General features: G+C 42.9%; 1 protein-coding gene across 2 annotated transcripts in view; it reads right to left on the bottom strand.

The window, feature by feature from the left end:
• The window catches only part of LOC124776646 (caspase-1-like), a 136,672-nt gene that overhangs the window by 6,673 nt on the left and 102,316 nt on the right, over positions 1 to 27,683 (bottom strand). For both annotated transcript variants that reach the window (XM_047251737.1, XM_047251745.1), the window contains one exon: positions 24,877 to 25,018. In XM_047251737.1, coding sequence (XP_047107693.1) covers positions 24,877 to 25,018 — 142 coding nt within the window. The remainder of the gene's footprint in view (positions 1 to 24,876; positions 25,019 to 27,683) is intronic.

Here is a 27,683-nt window from a genome sequence, read left to right as displayed (position 1 = left end):
GGACCTATGCGTGTCCCTGTATTACCACCACGATATCAGCAACTACTATTGAAATGGGCACGTGACCAGCGGCACTGGAGGTTGGCGTAGCGGCGGAGGGTGGCACGTTATGATGAATCCCGACAACTTCTTCATAATGCTGATGAGAGGACGCGAATCCAGCGCCTTCCACGGGAACAGCTCCTTGACATCCGTACTGCGGGACAGAAAGAAGTTGGCAGGGGCTCCCTTATGCTCTAGGGAACATTCACGTGGGCATCCTTGGTCCAGAGGAGCTCGTGCAAGGCACTATGCCGGCCAAGGTGTATCGACACTGATTGCAAACCTCGTACACCCCTTCACGACGAGCATCTTCCCCAATGGCAGTGGCATTTTTCAATAAGATAATGCGCCATGTCACAAGGCCAGGAGTGTGATGGGATGGTTCGAGGAACACAGTGGCAAGTTCCAGTTATTGTGCTGCCCCCACCTCCCTCCCACTCGCATGATCTAAATCTGATCGAATACACTTGGGATTTGATTGAACATGGCGTCAGAGCTCATTGCCCCATTTCCAGAAATTTACTAGATTAAGGTGACTTGTGACCAGATGTCGTGCCAATTCCCTCCAGTGACCTACCAAGACCTCATTCCTCCCGTGCCATGACGTGTCGCTACTGTTATCTGTGCCAAAGGTAGGCATATGGGCTATTAGGTAGGTGGTCATAATGTTCCGGCTGATCAGTGTGAAAAGGCAGTGGATTGGTGGCGCTGTCATTTGTACTCACAAGGGAACCTCCCCATCGCACCCCCCTCAGATTTAGTTATAAGGTGGCACAGTGGATAGGCCTTGAAAAACTGTACACAGATTAATCGAGAAAACAGGAAGAAATTGTGTGGAACTATGAAAAAAATAAGAAAAATATACAAACTGAGTAGTTTATGTGTAACATATGCAATATAAATGTAAATATTGACCGAGGAACGCCGTGGTCCCGTGGTTAGCGTGAGCAGCTGCGGAACGAGAGGCCATTGGTTCAAGTCTTCCCGACAGCGAAAATTTTAATTTTTTATTTTCAGACAATTATCAAAGTTCAAGCACTTACACAAAATCAACTTCGCTCTCCAAAATTCCAGGACATGTTCAGATTTGCTTGGACATATGCAGGATTTGACGGTCTACACGCGGCAAAAATTGAAAATATTAAAAACATATGTTTTGACAGAGCACAAGGAAAACTGTGCGACTGCGAAACTGTTGCATTCATTTGTTGCAGTTTATGTGACAAACTCTTATGTTTTCATCACTTTTTTGGGAGTGATTATCACATCCACAAGAAAACCTAAATCGGGCAAGGTAGAAGAATCCTTTTACCCATTGGCCAAGTGTACAAGTTAGGTGGGTCGAGAACATTTTCCTGTCATGTGACGCACATGCCGTCACCAGTCTCGTATAGAATATATCAGACGTGTTTTCCTGTCGAGGAATCGGTTGACCTATGACCTTGCGATCAAATGTTTTCGGTTCCCATTGGACAGCCACATCCTTTCGTCTACTCATCGCACGGTTTTGCGGTGCGGTCGCAAAACACAGACACTAAACTTATTACAGTGAACAGAGACGTCAATGAACGAACGGACAGATCACAACTTTGCGAAAATAAAGAGTAAAATTATTTCAAAAGAGGGAAGACTTGAACCAAGAACCTCTCATTCCGCAGTTGCTCACGCTAACCACGGTACCACGGCGCTCCTGAGCTCACCATGCCCTTGATGTGGCCTATTTTGCACATGGACTACTCAGTTTGTATATTTTGCTTATTTTTTTCATAGTTCCACACAACTTCTTCCAGTTTTCTCGATTGATCTGTGTTCAGTTTTTCAAGGCCTATCCACTGTGCCAGCTTATAACTAAATCTGAGGGGGGTGCGATGGGAAGGTTCCCTTGTCAGATGAGTCATATAGAAAGGTTCAAATGGTTCAAATGGCTCTAAGCACAATTAGACTCAACATCTGAAGTCATCAGTCTCCTAGAACTTAGAACTACTTAAACCTAACTAACCAAAGGACATCACACACATCCATCCCCGAGGCAGGATTCGAACCTGCGACAGTAGCAGCAGCGTGGTTCCGGACTGAAGCGCCTAGAACCGCTCGGCCACAGCGGCCGGCTATAGAAAGGTATCCGACGTAATTATGGCCGCACGATGGAAATTTACAGACTTTGAAAGCGGAATGGTAGGTGGAGCTAGACGCATGAGACATTCAGTTTCGGAAAGCGTTAAGGAAATCAATATTCCGTGATCCACAGCGTCAAGAGTGTGCGGAGAGTACCACATTTGACGCATTGTCTCTCACCATGGACAACGCAGTGGTCGATGGCCTTCGCTTAATGACCGTGAGCAGTGGCGTTTGCGTAGAGTTATCAATGCTAACAGACAAGAAACCTGCGTGAAATAACCGCAGATATCTCTGTAGGTCCTACGATGAACGTATCCGTTAGGACAGTGCCGCGAAATGTGACGTTAATGAGCTATGGAAGCAGACGACCGACGCGACTGCCTTTGCTAACAGTACGACAGCGTCTCCGGCGCATCTCTTGGACTCGTGACCGTATCGGTTGAACCCTAGAGAACTGGAAACCCTGGTCTGGTCAGGTAAGTCAAGATTTCAGGTGGTAAGAGTTGATGCTTGCGTTCGAGTGTGGTGTGGACACCACAAAGCCGTGGATCCATGTTGTCAACGAGGCACTGTGCAAACTGATGATGCTCCGTTATTGTGTGGGCTGTGTTTATATGGAATGGACGTGGTGGTCAAACTGAACCGACCATTGACTGCAAATGGTTATGCTCGGCTATACTTGGAGATCATTTGCAGCCATTCATGGACTTCATGTTTCCAAATAACGGTGGCATTTTAATTGGTGACGATGCACCAGGTCTCCAGGCCACAGCTGTTCGTGATTGGTTTGAAGCACATTCTAGACAATCTGAGCGAATGATTTGGCCACCCAGATTGCCCGATTTCAATCTCATCGAACATTTACGGGATATAATCGAGTGATCAGTTCACGCAGAAAAACCTGCAGCGGCAACACTTTCGCACTTATGGACGGTTATGTCGGGAGTATGGCTGAGTATTTCTGCAGGGGGCCTCCAACGATATGTTGACTCGCTGCACTACGCCAAGCAAAAGGAGGTCCAACATGATGTTAGGGGATACCCCTTGACTTTTGTCATCTCATTTTGTAATGGATACCATATATGGGGGAAAGAAATACAGTAGAAGAAGAATGGGTAGCTTTGAGGAATGAAATAGTGAAGGCAGCAGAGGATCAAGAAGGTAAATAGACGACGGCTAGTAGAAATCCTTGGGTAACAGAAGAGATACTGAATTTAATTGATGAAAGGAGAAAATACAAAAATGCACTAAGTGAAGCAGGCAAAAAGGAATACAAACGTCTCAAAAATGAGATCGACAGGAAGTGCAAAATGGGTAAGCAGGGATGGCTAGAGGAGAAATGTAAGGGTGTAGAGGCTTATCTCACGAGGGGTAAGATAGATACCGCCTACAGGAAAATTAAAGGGACCTTTGGAGAAAAGAAAACCACTTGCATCAATATCAAGAGCTCAGATGGAAACCCAGTTCTAATCAAAGAAGGGAAAGCAGAAAGGTGGAAGGAGTATATAGAGGGACGACGTTCTTGAGGACAATATTATGGAAATGCAAGAGGATGTAGATGAAGATGAAATGGGAGATATGATACTGCATGAAGAGTCTGACAGAGCGCTGAAAGACCTGAGTCGAAACAAGGCCCTGGGAGTAGACAACATTCCACTAGAACTATTGACAGCCTTGGGAGAGCCAGCCCTGACAAAATGCTACCATCTGGTGAGCAAGATGTATGAGACAGTCGAAATTCCCTCAGACTTCAAGAAGAATACAATAATTCCAATCCGAAAGAAAGCAGGTGTTGACAGATGTAAAAAAAACCCGACCTATCAGTTTAATAAGTCACAGCTGCAAAATACTAACGCGAATTCTTTACAGACGAATGGAAAAACTGGTAGAAGCCGACCTCGGGGAAGATCAGTCTGGATTCCGTAGAAATGTTGGAACACGTGAGGCAATACTGACCCTACGGCTTATCTTAGAAAATAGATGAAGGAAAGGCAAACCTACGTTTCTAGCATTTGTAGACTCAGAGAAAGCTTTTGACAATGTTGACTGGAATACTCTCGTTCAAATTTTGAAGGTGGCAGGGGAAAAATACTGGGAGCGAAAGACTATTTACAATTTGTACAGAAAGCAGATGGCAATTATAAGAGTCGAGGGACAGGAAAGGGAAGCAGTGGTTGGGAAGGGAGTGAGACAGGGTTGTAGCCTGTCCCCAATGTTATTCAATCTGTATATTGAGCAAGTAGTAATGGAAACAAAAGAAAAATTTGGAGTAGGTATTAAAGTCCATGGAGAAGAAATAAAAACTTTGAGGTTCACCGATGACATTGTAATTCTGTCAGAGACAGCAAAGGACTTGGAAGAGCAGTTGAACGGAATGGACAGTGTCTTGAAAGGAGGGTATAAGATGAACATCAACAAAAGCAAAACGAGGATAATGGAATGTAGTCGAATTAAGTCGGGTGATGCTGAGGGAATTAGATTAGGAAATGAGACACTTAAAGTAGTAAAGGAGTTTTGCTATTTGGGGAGCAAAATAACTGATGATGGCCGAAGTAGAGAGGATATAAAATGTAGACTGGCAATGGCAAGGAAAGCGTTTCTGAAGAAGAGAAATTTGTTAACATCGAGTATAGATTTAAGTGTCAGGAAGTCTTTTCTGAAAGTATTTGTATGGAGTGTAGCCATGTATGGAAGTGAAACATGGACGATAAATAGTTTAGACAAGAAGAGAATGGAAGATTTCGAAATGTGGTGCTACAGAAGAATGCTGAAGATTAGATGGGTAGATCACATAACTAATGAGGAGGTATTGAATAGAATTTGGGAGAAGAGGTGTTTGTGGCACAACTTGACTAGAAGAGGGGATCGGTTGGCAGGACATGTTTTGAGGCATCAAGGGATCACCAATTTAGTACTGGAGGTCAGCGTGGAGGGTAAAAATCGTAGAGGGAGACCAAGAGATGAATACGCTAAGCAGATTCAGAAGGATGTAGGCTGCAGTAGGTACTGGTAGATGAAGAATCTTGCACAGGATAGGGTAGCATGGCTAGCTGCATCAAACCAGTCTCAGCACTGAAGACCACCACAACAACAACCATATATTGGATATATTAACTTTTTTTCATACGAATGCCGCTAATAGTGGAGAACGTGAGAAACTTGACGAATGTCGTTAGTCTGTAAACTATATTGCAAGCTCAGTCATCCTAGCTAGTCCCCGTAGCTGTCGGCAGAAGTTAATATTTCTTGTGACAATAAATTTAAATAAAAAGGGTCCTTTTGGTATTAAACGATGCTGTCCCCTGTACAATGAAGGCAGGGAAAGCAATTACAATATTTTATCCTAACCCAAGCACTTCACAGGTTTAGCCTATGCGCTGCATCATGCAGCTGAACGAGTACACCTAAAATATGACAATGTGAATACGCTGATATCCTCCACAAACAAGGTAAACAGTCATACAAAATACAAGGATTTGATAATTCTGACAGCATTAATTAAATCATATCCTGACTATTTTTACATTGGACATATTCTTGAAAGCACCTTTCCATGCAGCCGCATTTAGAGGCATCCTGCCAGACTTAGCTTTGTCGTCATAGCTTATTTTAACCAGATGAGGTGTCTGGATAAACGCTGCCATCCTTTCCTTTGCTAATTTTCATGAAGACAAGTCGGTAACAGACCATAAATGCCCGCAAATTTATTGAAATTAACACCTATTTACTTCACTCGATTCAAAAGCCTCATAATTGCGTTTTCTTTTTTTCATTTTTAGATTGTGGAAATGACATTCAAAGTAACAGATTTGAAGCAAAACCTGATATACATTAAATCAACTAGGAAGCCACGTGTAACTGGTAGAAGCTCCGACAGTTATTGGAGAGGGTGAAAAACATTTTCAATCATCCTATAGAGAAATTGGTTCTGTACCTTTTAAGATAAATAAAATCATCAGTTAAAACACTTATTTTAAGTTTACGAAGTTATTACAATATATTTTGTGGTAAAAATGTAAAATACTTTCAACAGGGTCTGACTTTGTGCGAAATTTCTTCGCTTTCACGCTTTTGACATAGAAAGATAATTTTTTATGTACAAAAAGATCTATCTGACAAGTTTAAGTAAGGAAAATTTGAAAAAATTGTTTGTTTTGTACTATTTTAGAAGGAAACAGAAATATATACGGAACTGAATATTACTACAGCACATTGTCTTAGTCTTTGTTTTGTTTTGTTTTGCTGCCTCATTGTGCATGTTGCAATGATACGATACTTCATGAATGCATGCGTGTTTTGCGGTTTGATAGTGCATGAAAATCCACGCTATAATTATTTCGTTTGCAGAAAGGTGGTAGCGCTATACGCATTGGTTCAGAAATGCCTTTCCTTTTGCGACTGGAGAGTCGCAATGCCTCACACACCCTTTGCCCGCTAAACGGGTAGAAACTTGGAAACAAATGCAATGATGCTGTGGCGATGTCAAGGAGGTCAATGTAAGCGTCTGAATGAGTGCTAATAGGATAGAAATGATTTTATCGGAAGTATTTTGTCATGGCATAACATGTAGGACGGTATATTGAATGGTACTGTGAAATCAATGTATTGATAGGTGCCATACACTTTGATGAGTGTATGGACCACAAGAGATTGTCACAACACATGAAGAGCATGACAGTGGTCGCAAGGCCTAAAGACTGAATTTCGCAGTGACGATTCTATTTTGGAGAACTACAGAGCACCTGGACCAGCCTGCGAGGAGTGTTTGACACCATCTGGTATGGTTTGGGTTTTTTACACTTAATTCATTGAACCGGCTTTCATTGTCCAGAAACCACAACAGCTCTTAATGTAAGAGTACGTCATCGACATTGGAGATTTGTTGAGTGGTAATATACAGTATTTGTGCACGTGACTCGACTCAACACAGCGCGCAATGGCGAGGGAATGCTACCGTGGTGAGCACAATCGGCCAGTCTGCGTTTTTGAGCTATGTAGTGAACAGACGACAAAGGTGACAGACAAAAAAGAAACTGTATCTGTCGGCCGCAAAAAGCTCTGATGTTGACGCCATAGCCTATTAGAAGACAAATTGCAAAACATTGAAGGTAAAATTCATTACGAGAAAAAAATTTCATGTAAAGTAACAAAATAAAGACAATGTGAGACAATGAAGTAGGAGACTGGTTGAAGCAGAAAAGAGGAGGTGACAGCGTTAAGAATAACTGATAAAAGCTTTTAGCAAACATTTCATAACTGTTACTGGAAAGGTTGTCAGACTCAATAGAAGCTGCCCTGGAGTATCTCAGACCAGCCATTACAATTTACTTCAGCAACATTTTTAGTACGACCTTCACTAAAAGAGTAGAAGCACTGTTCGGCATAAAATCGAAAAAGTCTAATAGTTACGCTAAAAAGGCAAAAAATTTTATTAAAGAATTTTCTACGGAGTTTAGTAAAATATTACTTTGCATAGCCAGTCATTTATCAATGGAAAATACCCAGAATTGTTGAAATATGTTAAAGTGAAGACATTTATGAGACAGGAGATAAGGAAATACCATAAAATTTCCGTCTAATTTCACTTTTATCATCACACAGGAAAATTTTATTAAAAGAAATATACTGATAACTTCTTAATCATGTGAATACAATTAATATATTGCCAATCTCACAGTTCATATTTTGAGAGGGTTCTGAAACAGAGAAGGTTATTGACACATATAGCGAGAATGAACTTGTTCCTTGAACAATAAACTAACGGCTACTGCTACATTTTCTGATCCGCCAAAGGCATTTAACTGTGTAAATCATAACACCATTTAAGTAAAATGTTATGGTGTAACAGAGAATTTTGCAAAATAGTTCAAATCAAATCTCTCTGACAGGAAATAAATGGCTTCAATAGGAAAGAATTTTGTGATAAGCTACTGGGTTTCATCCAACTGGGAACTGAAAACATGTGGCATTCCACAAGTTTTCATCTTAGGGCCGTTAATCTTCATGTGTATGTCAATGACCTTTCATCAATAACATTACTGGATTACATATTTGTTGTACGAGGTGCATTCAAGTTCTAAGGCCTCCGATTTTTTTCTAATTAACTACTCACCCGAAATCGATGAAACTGGCGTTACTTCTCGACGTAATCGCCCTGAAGACGTTCACATTTTTCTCAACGCTGACGCCATGATTCCATGGCAGCGGCGAAGGCTTCTTTAGGAGTCTGTTTTGACCACTGGAAAATCGCTGAGGCAATAGCAGCACAGCTGGTGAATGTGCGGCCACGGAGAGTGTCTTTCATTGTTGGAAAAAGCCAAAGTCACTACGAGCCAGGTCAGGTGAGTAGGGAGCATGAGGAATCACTTCAAAATTGTTATCACGAAGAAACTGTTGCATAACGTTAGGTCGATGTGCGGGTGCGTTGTCTTGGTGAAACAGCACACGCACAGCCCTTCCCGGACGTTTTTGTTGCAGTGCAGGAAGGAATTTGTTCTTCAAAACATTTTCGTAGGATGCACCTGTTACCGTAGTGCCCTTTGGAACGCAATGGGTAGGGATTACGCCCTCGCTGTGCCAGAACATGGACACCATCATTTTTTCAGCACTGGCGGTTACCTGAATTTTTTTTGGTGGCGGTGAATCTGTGTGCTTCCATTGAGCTGACTGGCGCTTTGTTTCTGGATTGAAAAATGGCATCCACGTCTCATCCATTGTCACAACCGATGAAGAAAGTCCCATTTATGCTGTCATTGTGCGTCAACATTGCTTGGCAACATGCCACACAGGCAGCCGTGTGGTCGTCCGTCAGCATTCGTGGCACCCACCTGGATGAAACTTTTCGCATTTTCAGGTCGTCATGCACGATTGTATGCACTGAACCCACAGAAATGCCAACTCTGGAGGCGATCTGTTCAACAGGCATTCGGCGATCCCCCAAAACAATTCTCTCCACTTTCTCGACCATGTCGTCGGACCGGCTTGTGCGAGCTCAAGGTTGTTTCGGTTTGTTGTCAGACGATGTTCTGCCTTCATTAAACTGTTGCACCCACGAACGCACTTTCGACACATCCATAACTCCATCACCACATGTCTCCTTCAACTGTCGATGAATTTCAGTTGGTTTCACACCACGCAAATTCAGAAAACGAATGATAGCACGCTGTTCAAGTGAGGAAAACGTTGCCACTTTAAGTATTTATAACAGTTCTCATTCTCGCCGCTGGCGGTAAAATTCCATCTGCCGTACGGTGCTGTCATCTCTGGGACGTATTGACAATGAATGCGGCCTCATTTTAAAACAATGCGCATGTTTCTACCTCTTTCCAGTCCGGAGAAAAAAAATCGGAGGCCTTAGAACTTGAATGCACCTCATACTTGCAGATGATACAAACATTGGAATAAACAGCAAAGCAAGTATAATTTTAAAAAGGTCAGTTAATGAAATTTTTGTGGGCACCAACAAATGTTTCCTAGACAATTCTTTGTCACTAATCCTTCAAAAAAAGAAAAAAAAGAAAAAACGCACACTACATGCAGTTCAGAATCGGTAAGAGATTTCTGGAGAACAGGTTGACAGTGTTAAATTCTTGGTATTACATCTTGATAATCAACTCACCTGGTTCACAGGACTGTTGAAGCATCTAAATAAGTCTTTACTCGCAATGCGTATATTGTCAGACATAAGGGGTGTGAAAGTAAAAAAAGTGGCATAATTCACTTACTTTCACACCAAAATGTGATATGGCATCATTTTTTGGAACAATTCGTCTAGCCAAGCTAAAGTTTTCCAAGTGCAAAAGCGTGTAACAGGAATTATTTTCGGTGTGAACTAAAGAACGTCCGCCAGAAGCCTTGTCGAGGAGCTGAGGGTACTAACAACTGCATCACAAATATATTTATTCCTAACGAAATTTGTCATAAATAATATATCTCTTTTTCAAAGCAACAGTTCAGTTCATGGAAAAAAACTGTAAATAAAAATAGTCTGCACAAAGATTTAATGTCACTTGAATCGTCTGTAAGAAGTGTCTATTTTCAGCAACACACATTGTCAATAACTTGCCAGCAATCATGCAAAGTTTACTTTTTAATAATGTTAGGTTTAAGACGATCCTAAAGGATTTATAGTTGGCTATGGCCTACTCCACTAACGAATTTATTAGTATTACCGACTGATGCACAACTATTATTAATAATATCAAATTCATTGTGTCAAATATGACTGCCTGATATCGTCACTGCACGAATCAGATGAATGTAAATAAATGTTTTAAGCTGATTTTCTGTTCGATAATACGTGGCTACAGTAACCTAAGCCTTATATCGTTAGAGTGTTCTACAATACAGATTTCGTCAGAAGTTTGTAATTATCTGAGAAACAAAAATATATGTATTTAAGATTTTTTGACTTTCTGATATGGTGTTCATCCTTGAGGATCTCCTCATTAAGAATCTATGGAACAAAAAGTACATCTAATCTAATCTAATTTCTTGTGTGACATGAGATGCAACGAGCGATCTCGACTTCTTCATATTGAGGAAGGACAGTAGAACAACAAGTGCCACTTTCGGGATGTATTAGTGAAAACTGCAGCAAAAGGGACTTGGTTTAATAGGATGGGTGCTGCAAGACTTGTAGATTGGTTTCAGGTACTTTATATTTCTTTTTTCAAAGAATGTGAAGGCAAGCTCCCATAGGAGATAACTTATCATGAAACTTGAATATTGACGTTATCAGATATCGCAAAGAAACACAGAATCTGTTTTTCTGCCACCTAATTCAATGCACTTGCGTCAGCCATTAAACGTAACGTTGGAGAAGTGGTCTGGGAGAATAGAAGTTGGGAGCAGGTTTGATGAAAACACCAACAGACACGCAATGCATCCCTATCACTTTGTTAAGTTAGTGACAAACTCCATGGAAGATGTAGATCCGATGGAAACGTCCGATCCGATTTCGCAATACAGCGCTCTAATCGTTTGATGCAAATCAGGCTTTGAGTGTTCTTGTGAAGGTAACACCCACAGCCAGCCCGGATCTAGGAGGGGGGGAGGGCAAATCAAATATGAAATATGTGTGAAATCTTATGGGACTTGACTGCTAAGGCCATTAGTCTCTAAGCTACCACACAACTTAACCTAAATTATCCTAAGGACAAACACACACACCCATGCCCGAGGGAGGACGCGAACCTCCGCCGGGACAAGTCGCACGGGGGGGGGGGGGGGGGGGGGGGAACCGGGGTATCTGCCCCAGCGTCAATTGCAGGAGATACCAAATTCACATTCTTCAAAAAAAAAAACCTTATTTCACAAAGCGCCTATCATCCAGGACACGTTGGTCTGTCGATTATTCGTATGATTTTGTAACGCATCACTGTTGGCTTTTGAACATTTTTGAACACTTACTAAGTTGATCTCTGAACGAATAATAAGTCGATTTTAGAATCTGTACATAATGTGCGTGATATCTCTGCCAGGGAAATCCCCGTCTCATCTAGAAACAAAAAATTTTCTCGTAGACAAAAGGGGATAGGGCTATACGAGCTGAGCCGAATAAACCCGAACGGATGAATGCCAATCGCTGTTTGTTTGTGTGGTTGATTGGGTGTGTGAATGAGCAGCGTTGTTATAATTATTAGCGAAATCCATGTACTCTGACTACCAGAGTGGAAATAAATGACTTACAGGAATAACACGTAAGAAAGATTACATATTAATCTTCTCGGTGTGTCCAAGAAAATGAAATTTTGACGGAAAATTTTTGCCATATGCCTACAGAACTAAGGGCCAGTTCTACAGCCACCAGTTAGAAGCCTGTAAGTTTCATTCTCGGAATTGCGCGCAAAACACGTTGTACGAGCACGTAATAATGTCTAACCGTAGAATAAACGAGGCAAACGAAACTGGTGATTCCGGCAGGGTTAGTGAAGCTAACCGGAGAACAGGATTTGACAATGGTAGGAATAGTTACAGAATTTGTGATGACAAGATTTGTTAGAACGAGGAAGGAGAAGAAACGGTGACATCATATAGATTATATGGAAGAATATGACGATTCCAAATTTATATAAAAATTTCGTACTACCACTTTTCAGTCTCTTGCTTGAGAAACTGAAGCATGTGAATGTATTTCCAAACATGAAACTGTTAGCTTATAGTAGGCATAATAGGCATTTGATATTGGTACAACGTGAATTACATTCTGCCGTGTTATTTATGTAAATTAGTTACATAAAAATGACCATTTGTGCGATAATAGTCTCGCTTATTTGGAGTGTGTTACAATTGCTGCAATATTAAAAAGGCCTATTCCGTTTTACCTATAGAGAGTGGCAAAATAGACGTAATCAAATCGAGAAACCACACATTTGGGTACGTTTCATATTAACAGCTTTTTCGGTATAAGACAACGACATTTTGATTTTTCGTGTAGCAAAACGATTAACGAACTCTCATGGCGTAATAGATTTTTCCCGCAGAAAGTAAAGCACGCCGTGTAAGGCTGTAGCGAGATTATAGAGAAAAAATGCTGGGACCTAATGACTGCAGAAATGAGTACTGTCTTGCTAAAAATGAAAATATCGCGTGACTAGGGCCTCCCGTCAGGTAGACCGTTCGTCAGGTGCAAGTCTTTCGGTTTGACGCCACTTCGGCGACTTGCGCTTCGATGGGGATGAAATAATGATGATTAGTACAACGCAACACCTAGTCCCTGAGCGGTGAAAATCTCCGACCCAGCCGGGAATTGAACCCGGGCCCTTAGGATTAACATTCTGACGCGCTGATCACTTTTTTTTTTAATTTTAATCTCATTTTGTTCGTTTTCGTTCACTGCATCTGCTCGTGGCGGACGTCGTAAGACACCCGTTTCAGTTCGTCGTTGATCCATTAACTCAGTTTTTTTTTATTACAGAGGACGGCTAACCCTCTGACCGAACATGCTGAGTTACCATGCCGGCGCACATATCCATCCCAGCCAGGAATCGAACCTGGGCCTGCTGCATGGGAGGCAAGCACGTGACCACGCAGCCAAGCAAGCGGACACTACTCAGCTAGCAGGGGCAGCACTGTCTTGCTTGTCTCTTGCCTTTACCGGTTTTAAGTTTCCTATATTTAATTTTATGTCACACAAAAGAGAAAATTATTAGCTAATAGGCAATAAAGCGTGCAAATTTACTGAATAGTTCTCATTGTCCCAATTACGAATAATCCCACTAAGTATTAACTGGGTTTTTTGTAAGGCGGGCGAGGGTAGGATGTCAAACCAGGCGACTGACAGCAGGAGAAACACCACAGGACATTTCAGTTTCCATGGTCCTGACTATGGGTTTGATGGCTACCATTACAAAATACAGACGTTTGAATTCCTCAGAGCGAAATACAATGACATGCGATAGAAGAATGCTGTGTGAAGATGTGTGGCGCTGTACTGTGGCGCATTTAAGACCTTCCTGGAAATATATGTTTTACATATCATACACTTCAGAAAGATGTGTTACAAGATGCATATATTTTTGAAAAATCTATTTTTTAAAATTTTTGACGTCCTATCTCAAATGCTCGGCGGGGTGCGACACTATAAAGCATTTTCCCAGGTTCGGCTGCCCACAATAACGAACAAAATAAAACAGTAATTGAACACAGTTTAACTAAATTTCCCTATGATACGCGTTCTGGAAACGGGCGCTCACAATCAATTAGCCTCACACAAAGAAAAAAAGAGTGGATTTCCACCGTCTGATGAAGATTCTGACACCAGAATAACATCAGGAGGTTCAATGTACGCATTGGATAGTTAAGATTACCTGGATCTTAATAATGCTCGCTACTCTAAGGTCTCTCTAGAGCCCTAAGCTTTGTTCTTACGCAACAGTATATCATATTTCACCTGATTCATGTGTCTGGGAATATGCAAGCCTTCCCTGAAAAATGTCTAGTACCACTAATACTCTAAACTGACCGTTCACCTGTCATATTTTCCATTTATTATTTAGAACGGGGTTAGTTTGCCATATACTAACGGTGGTCATTCGCTGCTGATGTTTTGTAGACTCGTATACCCGTCGGGAAGGGAGAACATCCCCGTAGAAACAGTCCAATCCTTCTTGAATGCATGCCATAAAGTTTATACATGGTCACCGCGGCACTCTGGACAATACCTAGTGCCCAAGGTCACAGGTAATGAACGGATCTGTAATCGTAACAACGTGTGTGTTTCCATGTGCTGTCAAAGAAATGGGGACCTTCAAACTTCATTTGGCCATGTTCTTCCGGAGTTGAAATTTTTAAGGACATTAGTGTACTACTTACAGTCATGCATATCTCAAGTAATGAGTTCTTGAATACTCCTCCTTAGGGTAGTAGCCCGCTATCTATCTTTACTTCGCAAGTCACCTTACGGTGTGTCGCACATAGTACTGTGCGCACCACTTGTGATATACACTCAAGAGCCAAAGAAACCGGTACACCTGCCTAATATCGTGCAAGACCCCCGGGAGCACGCAGAAGCGTCGCAACACGACGTGGCACGGACTCGACTCTCCTCTGAAGCAGTGCTGGCGGGAACTCACACCACCAATCTTGCAGATCTGTCCATAAATTCGTAAGAGTACGAGGGAGTGGTGATCTCTTCTACTTAATAATGTTCATGTCTGGGACGTTTGGGGCGAATCGGAAGTGTTTAAACTCCGAAGAGTGTTTCTGGAGCCACTCTTTGGCAATTTTGGACGCTTAGGATGTGGCATTGTCCTGTTGGAATTGCCAAATTCCGAAGGAATTCACAATGGACATGAATGGATGCAGGTGATCAGACAGGATGCTTACGTACGTGTCACCTGTCAGAGACGTATCTAGACGTATCAGGGATCCCATATCACTCCAACTGCACATGTCCCACACCATTACAGAGCCTCCACAACCTTGAACAGTCCCCTGCTTACATGCAGGGTCCATGGATTCATGAGGCTGTCTCCCTACCCGTACATGTCCATCCGCTAGATACAGTTTGTAACGAGACTCGCCCGACCAGCCAACATATTTCCAGTTATCAACAGTCCAATGTCGGTGTTGGCGGGCCCAGGCGAGGCGTAAAATTTTGAGTCGTGCAGTCATCAAGGCTACGCGAGTGAGTCTGCGACTCTGAAAGCCCATATAGATGATGTTTCGTTGAATGGTTCGCACGTTCGACACTTTTTGATGGCTCAGCACTGAAATTTGCAGCAATTTGCGGAACGGTTGCACTTCTGTCACACTGAACGATCCTCTTCAGTCGTCGTTGTTCCCGTTCTTGCAGGATATTTTTTCGCCCTCAAGAATGTCAGAGAATTGATATTTTATGGGATTCCTGATATCCACGCTACCCTCGTGAAATGGTCGTACGGAAAAATCGCCACTTCATCGCTACCGCGGAGATGTTGTATCCCATCGCTCGTGCGCCGACTACAACACCACGTTCAAAGTCACTTAATTTTGGTAACCTGCCACTGTAGCAGCAGTAACCGATCCAACAACAGCGCCAGACACTTGTTGTCTTGATAGGCGCTGCCGCCCGCTGCGCCGTATTCTGCCTGTTTACATGTCTGTGTGTTTGAATACCTGTGTATTTGAATACCTGGACCAGTTTCTTTGGACTTACTAAAAGGTACAGCCAAACTTTCAGGAAACATTCCTCACACACAAATAAAGAAAAGAGGTTATGTGGACATGTGTCCGGGAACGCTTAATTTCCACGTTAGAGCTCAAAAAGTTTCGTCAGTACGTACTGTACTTCCTCGATTCACCACCAGTTGGCCAAATTAAAGGAAGGTAATGTTGACTTCGGTGCTTGTGTTGACATGGGATTCATTGCTCTACAGTACTAGCATCAAGCACATCAGTACGTAGCATCAACAGGTTAGTGTTCATCACGAACGTGGTTTTGCGGTCGGTGCAATGTTCACAAATGCGGAGTTGGCAGATGCCCATTTGATGTATGGATTAGCACGGGGCAACAGCCGTGGCGCCGTAGTTTGTATCGAGACAGATTTCCAGAACGAAGGTGTCCCGACAGAAAGACGCTCGAAGCAATTGATCGGCGTCTTAGGGAGCACGGAACATTCCAGCCTATGACTCGGGACTGGGGAAGACCTAGAACGACGAGGACACCTGCAATGGACGAGGCAATTCTTCGTGCAGTTGACCATAACCCTAATGTCAGCGTCAGAGAAGTTGTTGCTGTACCAGGTAACGTTGACCACGTCACTGTATGGAGAGTGCTACGGGAGAACCAGTTGTTTCCGTACCACGTACAGCGTGTGCAGGCACTATCAGCAGCTGATTGGCCTCCACGGGCACACTTCTGCGAATGGTTCATCCAACAATGTGTCAATCCTCATTTCAGTGCAAATGTTTTCTTTACGGATGAGGCTTCATTCTAACGTGATCAAATTGTAAATTTTCACAATCAACATGTGTGAGCTGACGAGAATCCGCACGCAATTGTGTAATCACGTCATCAACACAGATATTCTGTGAACGTTTGCGAAGGCATTGTTGGTGATGTCTTGATTGGGCCCCATGTTCTTCCACCTACGCTCAATGGAGCATGTTATCATGATTTCATACGGGATACTCTACCTGTGCTGCTAGAACATGTGCCTTTACCAGTACGACACACCATGTGGTTCATGCACGATGGAGCTCCTGCACATTTCAGTCGAAGTGTTCGTAGGCTTCTCAACAACAGATTCGGTGACCGATGGATTGGTAGAGACGGACCAATTCCATGGCCTCCACGCTCTCCTGTCCTCAACCCTCTTGACTTTCATTTATGGGGGCATTTGAAAGCTCTTGTCTACGCAACCCCAATACCAAATGTAGAGACTCTTCGTGTTCTTATTGTGGACGGCTGTGATACAATACGCCATTCTCCAGGGCTGCATCAGCGCATCAGGGATTCCATGCGACGGAGGGTGGATGCATGTATCCTCGCTAACGGAGGACATTTTGAACATTTCCTGTAACAAAGTGTTTGAAGTCACGATGGTACGTTCTGTTGCTGTGTGTTTCCATTCCATGATTAATGTGATTTGAAGAGAAGTAATAAAATGAGCTCTAACATGGAAAGTAAACGTTTCTGGACGCATGTCCACATAACATATTTTCTTTCTTTGTGTGAGAAATGTTTCCTGAAAGCTTGGCCGTACCTTTTTGTAACACCCTGCATATGGTGTTGGTGGTGCAGGTATAAGTATTTTCATACCTGATACTTTAATATGTACCCACTTCACTCCGTTAGTTGGTGTTTCCCTGCATCTAATAGTCTGTCAGCAAACACATCACATAATTTACTAACTGATGATTTCTGCAGTTTCAATTCAACTGTGAACAGATTACAGTTACCAGTATAGAACTTCTTGTTTGGCGTCTATGCATCCACACTTCAGTTCAAAATTGGTTCAAATGGCTCTGAGCATTATGGGACTTAACATCTATGGTCATCAGTCCCCTAGAACTTAGAACTACTTAAACCTAACTAACCTAAGGACAACACACAACACCCAGTCATCACGACCCGCTGCCCAGGGGAAAATAAACATTTGTGGCCCTCCTGTGCCTTTTGTACTTGAACATTCTAGCACACCTAAAAACATACTACTCACAATAGCTACAATTATTAGCCTGGAAATGAAGTAAATAAAGATGTAATGTTGTTCAGCACACTATCCTCAGTCATCAGTAGAAGTATGTGCCCTAGTACCCCTAACACCCTCGTTACACGTATGTAGGCGAGCTAGTCGGCCGCCAGAATACGGACAAGGTGAGGTGAATTTGTCTGCGAAGTTGTGCAGCCCCAGGGGGATAGTACTCAATGGCCGGCAGGGCCACACAGCCGCTCTAGGCAACCCAGGTGCGTTGGCAAACGACCAGATACGGGGGAAAACCCCTAAGCTGGGAAGCTGTCACTCGCACGGCCTTTATGCAGAAGATGCTCCAACAGATGGCGGATTGTCACACAACTTTAAAGATGGCCAAGTTATAGCTCTCTGAGATTCGACAATAAATCACATCAAATATCAATGCAAATCTGAATTCGTTTGCGATCTCAGGAAAGTGAGCACATGCAAAGACATAACAATACCTCAACAGCTATAACACTGCAGAAGTGAATATTTCACGTGAATAAACTTTTACACAGTGAACATCTGAATTAACAACTTTTATTCGCTTCATGCGATTTCAACGACCGATACCTCAGATGACAGCATTACACTACAGCTATCATCGCTGAAAGCTACGTATTTGTATCTATTTTACTCATTGATTTACGACGTTTTTTTTTTACATCATTTTCATTATGCAAGTGTTTGTCACAACATCGTATTCTCCACATTAAGGCAGCAGTTGAATTCAGCTTGGATACCTCATATTTTGTTATATGTGTGGTTTTTGACTGAATAGTTTACTAGTTTGCCAGTAACTATAATTGCCATTAAAAATTGGTGCTAATTTAAAAGTGGTCAACCGCAAGAGTTAGCGGACACCACCTATGTAAAATAATGTCAAAAGACGCTTGGGACAAGCAGACCGAAATAATTCTTAATATTCACTGAAGCGCCAAAGAAACTGGTACAGGCATGCGTATTCAAATACTGTATACAGATACGTAAACAGATAGTATACGGTGCTACAGTCGGCAACGCCTATATAAGACAACAAGTGTCTGGCGCAGGTGTTAGATCGGATACTGCTGCTACAGTGGCAGGTTACCAAAATTTAAGTGACTTTGTACGTGGTGTTACAGTCGGTGCATGAGCGATGGGACACAACACCTCCGAGGTAGTGATGAAGTGGCGATTTTCCAGTACGACCATTTCACGAGGGTAGCGTGAGTATCAGGAATCCCATAAAATATCAAATCTCTGATATAGCTGAGGCCGGGAAAAGATCCTTGCAAGAACTGGATCTAAGACGACTGAAGAGAATCGTTCAACGTGACAGAAGTGCAACCCTTCCGCAAATTGCTGCAAATTTCAGTGCTGAGCCATCAAAAAGTGTCAGCGTGCGAACCAATCAACTAAACATCATCGAAAAAATGTTTCAAATGGCTCTGAGCACTATGGGACTTAACATCTGAGGTCATCAGTCCCCTAGAACTTAGAACTACTTAAACCTAACTAACCTAAGGACATCATACACATCCATGCCCGAGGCAGGATTCGAACCTGCGACCGCAGCAGTCGCGCGGTTCTGGACTGAGCGCCTAGAACTGCTAGACCACCGCGGCCGGCTAAACATCATCGATATGGACTTTCAGAGCCGCAGGCCCACTCGTGTACCCTTGATGACTGCACGACACAAAATTTTAAGCCTCGCCTGGGCCCGTAAACACCGACATTGGACTGTTGATAACTCGAAACATGTTGGCTGGTCGGACGAGGGTCGTTTCAAATTGTATCGAGCGGATGGACGTGTACGGGTAGGGAGACAACCTCATGAATCCATGGACCATGCATGTCAGCAGGGACTATTCAAGGTTGTGGAGGCTCTGTAATGGTGTGGGACGTGTGCAGTTGGAGTTGTAAGGAACCCCTGATACATCTAGATACGACTCTGACAAGTGACATGTGCGTAAGCACCCTGCCTCATCACCTGCATCCATTCTTCTCCATTGTGGTTCAAATGGCTCTGAGCACTATGGGACTTAACATCTATGGTCATCAGTCCCCTAGAACTTAGAACTACTTAAACCTAACTAACCTAAGGACATCACACAACACCCAGCCATCACGAGGCAGAGAAAATCCCTGACCCCGCCGGGAATCGAACCCGGGAACCCGGGCGTGAGAAGCGAGAACGCTACCGCACGACCACGAGATGCGGGCTGTCCATTGTGCATTCCGACGGACTTCGGCAATTTCAGCAGGACAATACGACACCCCACAGGTCCAAAATTGTTAAATAGTGGCTCCAGAAACACTCTTAGGAGTTTAAACACTTCCACTAGCCACCAAACTCCCCAGACATGAACATTATTGAACATATCTCGGATGCCTTGCAACGTGCTGTTCAGAAGAGCTCTACACCCCTCGTACTCTTACGGATTTATGGACAACGCTGCAGGATTCATGGTGTCCATAACCTCCAGCACTACTTCAGACATTAGTCGAGTCCATGCCACGTCGTCTTGCGTCACTTCTGCTTGCTCGCAGGGGCCCTACACTATATTAGGCAGGTGTTCCAGTTTCTTTGGCTCTTCAGTGTACAGCGAGAACCTTTTGTCATTTATCGTGAGCGCACCTGCGCAAGAATACTAGCTTATTTATTTATGGAAAAACCTTGATTGATAATTATTGTAAATTATCTGAGATTTGCAGAATGTTTATAAGACTTCTGTATTTAAATACTGTTATAATATATTAGTTTAGTGTGGGAAAGTGGTTAAGTGAGTCAAATTATGTCTGTAGAGCTTGAAAACGATGTATTCTTGCTGGGGATGGCCTTCAGCCAATGAAAGTTGGACTGTGGTGGAATACTGCTGGAGTCAAGTGGAAACTGGGACTTCCCGAGTGAAGAGCTCAAGGGAGCTGGAAGAAGATAGAGCTGCTTGTGGAAACGTGCGTGATTCTGACGTATAGGTGGTAGATTCTTGGCGGTGCACAGCCGTTATGAGACTATAACTTTCTGAGACCCTTTTACGGGAGTGCTGGAAGAAGGAGACTGATATGGTAATGTGCGTGATTCAGTGATGTATGATTCTAGACGGAACTGCCGCTACAATACCCAACTTTTCAAGGGACTCTAACTAACGAGAGATCCAAGCGTGCTACGCTTATATCACGGAACTGTTGACAGATAGAGTGTGGGTTATTATTCTCGGTATGGCTCATGTTAATTTGTGAATCATCCTGTTAAATTCTGAACTGTTTTGAGCTGATGAATACTTTATATGCTGTGATCACGAAATGGACTTCCAAGGGGAGGCTACGGCGTTTGGAACGCAGATTTACTGCAAACTTCGTACACTCGTAGTACTCCATGAGGACAACAAAATGTGTAAGCAGCAGCGCGTACTTCTCAAGCGTTATTGTGAAAATCGCAAGATGATTTCGGTCATCAAATATGTTCCTGTGCGTGGACATTTTTACCAGGAAGCGGCAGCAGCCGAGGATATCGGCACTGTAGCTCAGCGTGTTCGGCCAGAGAGCTGTTTGGTCTCTGTAATAAAAAAAACACTGAATGGAAGGATCACCAAACGAATTTGAACGGATGTCATGTGGCGTCCGCAACACCCAAACACAACGATGAAAAACGAACAAAATGAAAAAAGAAAAAAAAAATGGTTAGCGTTCAAGCCCCGTAGTCACTGAATCGAGTCGTGTTTGTCAGTTTTCTTTTTAATTTTCAACAGTCATTTCCATTATTATATATATTACAATTGATATAATGGGAAAATACGTGTAATCGGATGAAATTTACCGAGCGAGGTGGCGCAGTGGTTAGACACTGGACTCGTATTCGGGAGGACGACGGTTCAATCCCGCGTCCGGCCATCCTGATTTAGGTTTTCCGTGATTTCCCTAAATCGCTCCAGGCAAATGCCGGGATGGTTCCTTTCAAAGGGCACGGCCGTCTTCCTTCCCCGTCCTTCCCTAATCCGATGAGACCGATGAGCTCGCTGTCTGGTCTCCTTTCCCCAAACCAACCAACCAACCGGATGAAATTTTATTAAATTTACAATGTTATTTGACAGTCTACAAATTTTTATTATTACAAATAATATAATATTCACAAGTATCGACTAGTAAACGACCAACCGCATAAAGTGATACTGAAAATGTATGCTCGTCCGTGATTTGAGAAATCCCTTATACCTAGATGGAGCCCGAAACTACTTGTTATCTGCAAGTTTTGACAGGCACAGACGGCTTTCGAAAGATGTACAATTAATCGTCGGTTTCGACATTACGAGTACAAGTTGCAGGATGGTATTTTTCGTAAAAACATGGGAAACAAAGATAAACGGCACCAACTGCATTGAATAAATGCTATGTTTCCGCATACGCAACGTCTTTTGAGTTTTTCTATGGAAAAACAAACCTCGTTAACATTTTCAAAAACCTCTCTGTCAGCTGATAATTTGGAAGCAAACCATGCATAACGCAGTACTTCCTTAAATACCGGCGCTGATAATTGGTCATGCAGTTTCGAGTGTATTTTAATAGGGTCTTCACGAGAAGAACTTTCTCATTCTCCTTCGATTAAATACGAACAATTTTGAAGACACGGACAAGCACACATTTTCAGTATCACTTTATGCAATTGGTCGTTTACTAGTCGATAGCTATGAATATAATATTATTTGCGATAGTAAAAATTTGTAGAGTGCCAAATAACATGGTAAATTTAATAAAATTTCATCCGATTACACGTATTTTCCCATTATATCAATTGTAATATATATAGTAAAGGAAATGACTGTTGAAAATTAAAAAGAAAACTGACAAACAGGACTCGATTCAGCGACTACGGGGCTTGAACGCTAACCACTTTTCTTTTTTCATTTTGTTCGTTTTTCATCGTTGTGTTTGGGTGTTGCGGACGCCACATGACATCCGTTCAAAATCGTTTGGTGATCCTTCCATTCAGTGTTTTTTTATTACAGAGACCAAACAGCTCTCTGGCCGAACACGCTGAGCTACAGTGCCGATATCCTCGGCTGCTGCCGCTTCGTGGTAAAAATGTCCACGCACAGGAACATATTTGATGACCGAAATCATCTTGCGATTTTCTCAATAACGCTCGAGAAGTACGCGCTGCTGCTTACACATTCTGTTGTCCTCATGGAGTACTACGAGTGTACGAAGTTTGCAGTAAATCTGCGTTCCAAACGCCGTGGCCTCCCCTTGTTAGCTTTCCCGAGTCCTTGGTGACTGTTTAGTTTGGGGATATTTCTACCATTCTCGTAACGCTCTCGCCGTAACTTTACTGCATTTGATAAGCGTATTATGTCTGTATTTTAACAGAATATCGTAGGATCATTCCTCGTTTATTCGAGATGCCCTTTCATGAATAAACCTTATTCAGCATAATCCTCTGTCGCCTACATCAACTACATGCGTTATAATAGAAATCTTGTTGTTAGATTATTCGGTTTAAATTTTACTTTGTATTCTGTGTATTTTATTAACTCACAATTCTATCCAATGCATAGACTATTTGACTTTAAGATCACTGCTAGAGTTTATTTTTTGCAACGAATTACCTGAGGGGCATGAAAGCAGACGTGCTCGGTTTGACCCTATGACTACATCTAGATACTATTTTTTTAACAGAGCCGTGCATAGCCCAAGTAAACAAGTACGAGTAATCGGAGGTAAAGAAGCAACTGGTTTGCACGTATGAGATGCTGTTTAGGAAGAGAAACTACTCAGCAGTAGCCGCTAGGTACAGTCGCAATTGACATATTAGTGTGTGTGTGTGTGTGTGTGTGTGTGTGTGTGTGTGTGTGTGTGTGTGTGTGTGTGTGGAAAAGAGAGTGGACTGGAAAACCAGAAGACTTGTAAATTCATTATATCTTAATCAAAAAGTTTCAATTAAAGTGAGAGAAGAAAGTACAAACTGGATCGGACTAGGAAAAGGAGTAAGACAAGAATGCTGTCTATCACCTACTCTTTTCAACCTCTACTTGGAAAATATGATTGACCAATGCTCATTAGATGACAAAGGCGTAGAAATTGGAGGAAGAAGAGTAGGGTGTTTGAGGTTTGCTGATGACATGGTCCTTCTAGCCACAGAGGAAAAAGAATTACAGGATTTTGTGGACACCATTGAAACTAACGGTAAAAATATGGAACGAAAATTAACACAAATAAAACAAAAATATTGGCACTAGGAGGAAATAAGGAAATAAAAATTATTCTGAATGGAGAAATACTAGAACAGGTGCAAAATTTTAAGTATCTTGGAAGCAGGATAAACGCCGACTGGAGGTGCACCACAGAAATTAAAACAAGGATAGCAATGGCAAAAGAGGCGTTTTATAAGAAAAGGAGAATTTTCTGCAGCGGTCTGGACAGAGAACTCAGGAAGAGACTCATAAAATGTCTTGTGTGGAGTGTTCTTCGATATGGCGCTGAAACATGGACTATGAGGAAGAAAGACAGAGAAGGGCTGGAGGCTTTTGAGATCTGGACATGGCGGAGGATGGAAAGAATAAGTTGGACGGACAGAGTAAAAAATATGAGAGGAGTGGGAGAGGAAATACAGTTACTAGATGTAATAAAGAGAAGAAAAAGAAACTGGATTGGGCATATATTAAGAAAGAATGACGGACTGATCAAAACAGTTTTAGAAGGTTATGTAGAAGGGAAAAGGAAGCGAGGAAGGAAGAGATTCCAGATACTGGATGACATGATGGACAGTACAACATACAGCAGCCTTAAGAAGGAAGCAATGGATCACACAAAATGGAGAGGCAAAGGACCTGCTAATATAGCAGATAACTGATGATAATGTGTGTGTGTGTGTGTGTGTGTGGGTGGGTGTCACGTTTATATAAATTTGTTATATGATTAATGGGAATATGCAGAAAACTTTGGTAAATTTTCTAAATTTTTTGTTAGCAGTTACAATACACAAACATTTTTGCCCGCAGCGTCTCTCAGAATAAGGAAAGACTTTGAAACGTAGGCAACCTTTAAGTCAAACATATGGAAATTGTCGAGGCAGTACCTTCGAATGTCGAGTATGAAACGATGATGTCGGCGTAAGAAGGCACTGGGTAAGTGAGCTCCTCGGCGCGGCCATTGTCGGGCGCGTCTGTAGTGAGGTCGCTCACCGTCACGCCGGCATCGGTACCTGTTCCCCTACACGCCTGCAACACAAAGAGAGCGCTCCAGCCGGGATTCATAACAGAAACACATGAGGGTGGTAGTGAAGATTCAGCCAGGTCGGTGGGTTACTGGAGCCCCTTGCATCATGATCCACTGCAACAGAGAATTGATTTACAATTTTGTGTGGCTGTAAGAAGTAAGCTCAGTGGAACACGTATTTACCACTGCCTGCAAATACTACACTAGTGGCTGTGTAGCGTTGTATACAGGGAGTTACAAAAAGGTACGGCGAAACTTTCAGGAAACATTCCTCACATACAAATAAAGAAAAGATGTTATGTGGACATGTGTCCGGAAACGACTAATTTCCATGTTAGAGCTCATTTTAGTTTCGTCCGTATGTACTGTACCTCCTCGATTCACCGCCAGTTGGCCCATTTAAATGAGGTAATGTTGGCTTCGGTGCTTCTGTTGACATGTGACTCATTGCTCTACAGTACTAGCATCAAGCACATCAGTACGTAGCATCAGCAGCTTAGTGTTCGTCACGAACGTGGTTTTGCAGACAGTGCAATGTTTACAAATGCGGAGTTGGCAGATGCCCATTTGATGTATGGATTAGCACGGGGCAATAGCCGTGGCGCGGTACGTTTGTATTGAGACAGACTTCCAGAACGAAGGTGTCCCGACAGGAAGACGTTCGAAGCAATTGATCGGCGTCTTAGGGAGCACGGAACATTCCAGCCTATGACTCGCGACTGGGGAAGACCTAGAACGACGCGGGCACCTGCAATGGACGAGGCAATTCTTCGTGCAGTTGACCATAACCCTAATGTCAGCGTCAGAGAAGTCGCTGCTGTGCAAGGTAACGTTGACCACGTCACTGTATGGAGAGTGCTACGGGAGAACCAGTTGTTTCCGTACCATGTACAGCGTGTGCAGGCACTATCAGCAGCTGATTGGCCTGCACGGGTACACTTCTGCGAATGGTTCATCCAACAATGTGTCAATCCTCATTTCAGTGCAAATGTTCTCTTTACGGATGAGGCTTCATTCCAACGCGATCAAACTGTAAATTTTCACAACCAACATGTGTGGGCTGACGAGAATCCGCACGCAATTGCGCAATCACGTCATCAACACAGATTTTCTGTGAATGTTTGGGCAGGCATTGTTGGTGATGCCTTGATTGGGCCACATGTTCTTCCACCTACGCTCAGTGGAGCACGTTATCATGATTTCATACGGGATACTCTACCTGTGCTGCTAGAACATGTGCCTTTACAAGTACGACACAACATGTGGTTCATGCACGATGGAACTCCTGCTCATTTCAGTCGAAGTGTTCGTACGCTTCTCAACAACAGATTCGGTGACCGATGGATTGGTAGAGGCGTACCAATTCCGTGGCCTCCACGCTCTCCTAACATCAACCCTCTTGAATTTCATTTATGGGGGCATTTGAAAGCTCTTGTCTACGCAAACCCGGTACCAAACGTAGAGACTCTTCGTGCTCATACTGTGGACGGCTGTGATACAATACGCCATTCTCCAGGGCTGCATCAGCGCATCAGCGATTCCATGCGACGGAGGGTGGATGCATGTATCCTCGCTAACGGAGGACATTTTGAACATCTCCTGTAACAAAGTGTTTGAAGTCACGCTGGTACGTTCTGTTGCTGTGTGTTTCCATTCCATGATTAATGTGATTTGAAGAGAAGTAATAAAATGAGCTGTAACATGGAAAGTAAGCGTTTGCGAACACATGTCCACATAACATATTTTCTTTCTTTGTGAGTGAGGAATGTTTCCTGAAAGTTTGGCCGTACCTTTTTGTAACACCCTGTATACTGCAAAATGGGTACCGGGAGACATGATCCTGCACCGCTGACACAACTGACACAATGTCTGTTAAAGAAGAGGTGTGTCTGTGCCAATCGCTCTTTGTCAACCGAGAACAGTAAAAGTTGTTTACGCCGGCCGGTGTGGCCGAGCGGTTCTAGGCGCTTCAGTCTGGAACCGCGCGACCGCTACGGTCACCCTCGTTATTTCTACAGTGTGGTCAAAAAGGACGGAGCAGCTGAGAGAGATTCAGACAACTTTTGACCTTGGAAGGGGTAATTGTCCCTAAAAGGTGCAAGAATCAGCAATGACCGACGGCATGAGAATGTAGAAGGCAACACAAATCACTGCGCGTATCTACAAGACATACGGCCTGTGAGTGAGAAGTTGCATGATAATCTCTCCACTATGTAACCGTTCCCGACTAGAAAAGCAATCGGATCTGTGGGAAGGAAGTGCAAAGTGAGCGATGTCTATAAGAAAAAGACTGAATAACAAAACAGAGTTTGTCGCAAGATGGCGTCAGTCGTCCAGCAGCCGCACGAGGAACAGCATGGAGCCACAGAGATGCCGCGTTATAACATGAGGAGGAGGCGATCACGCCACACAGTTTATAAAGCTGTAGACAACATTGATATTAATGTCAATAGTGTTAATGGACAGGTGTTTTTGCACGGCCCTGCTGTTTTTTGTGGTGGAGTGTTTAATTCTACTCTACAAAATAATGATCAGAATAGAGTGTGAAATGTCGGAAATCTGTATGTGGCACGGAAGAAATAAAATTTGAAAAGGGAAATACAATAGTTCCGTCCATATATAGTGCAGTACCATGAAATGAAATGGAATGAAGATGATGATTTATGA

This window comes from Schistocerca piceifrons, chromosome 1, assembly GCF_021461385.2.
Source record: "Schistocerca piceifrons isolate TAMUIC-IGC-003096 chromosome 1, iqSchPice1.1, whole genome shotgun sequence".
Classification (NCBI taxonomy): domain Eukaryota; kingdom Metazoa; phylum Arthropoda; class Insecta; order Orthoptera; family Acrididae; genus Schistocerca; species Schistocerca piceifrons.
Note: the sequence above shows the minus strand (reverse complement) of the source record. Positions and strands in the feature narration are given on the sequence as shown.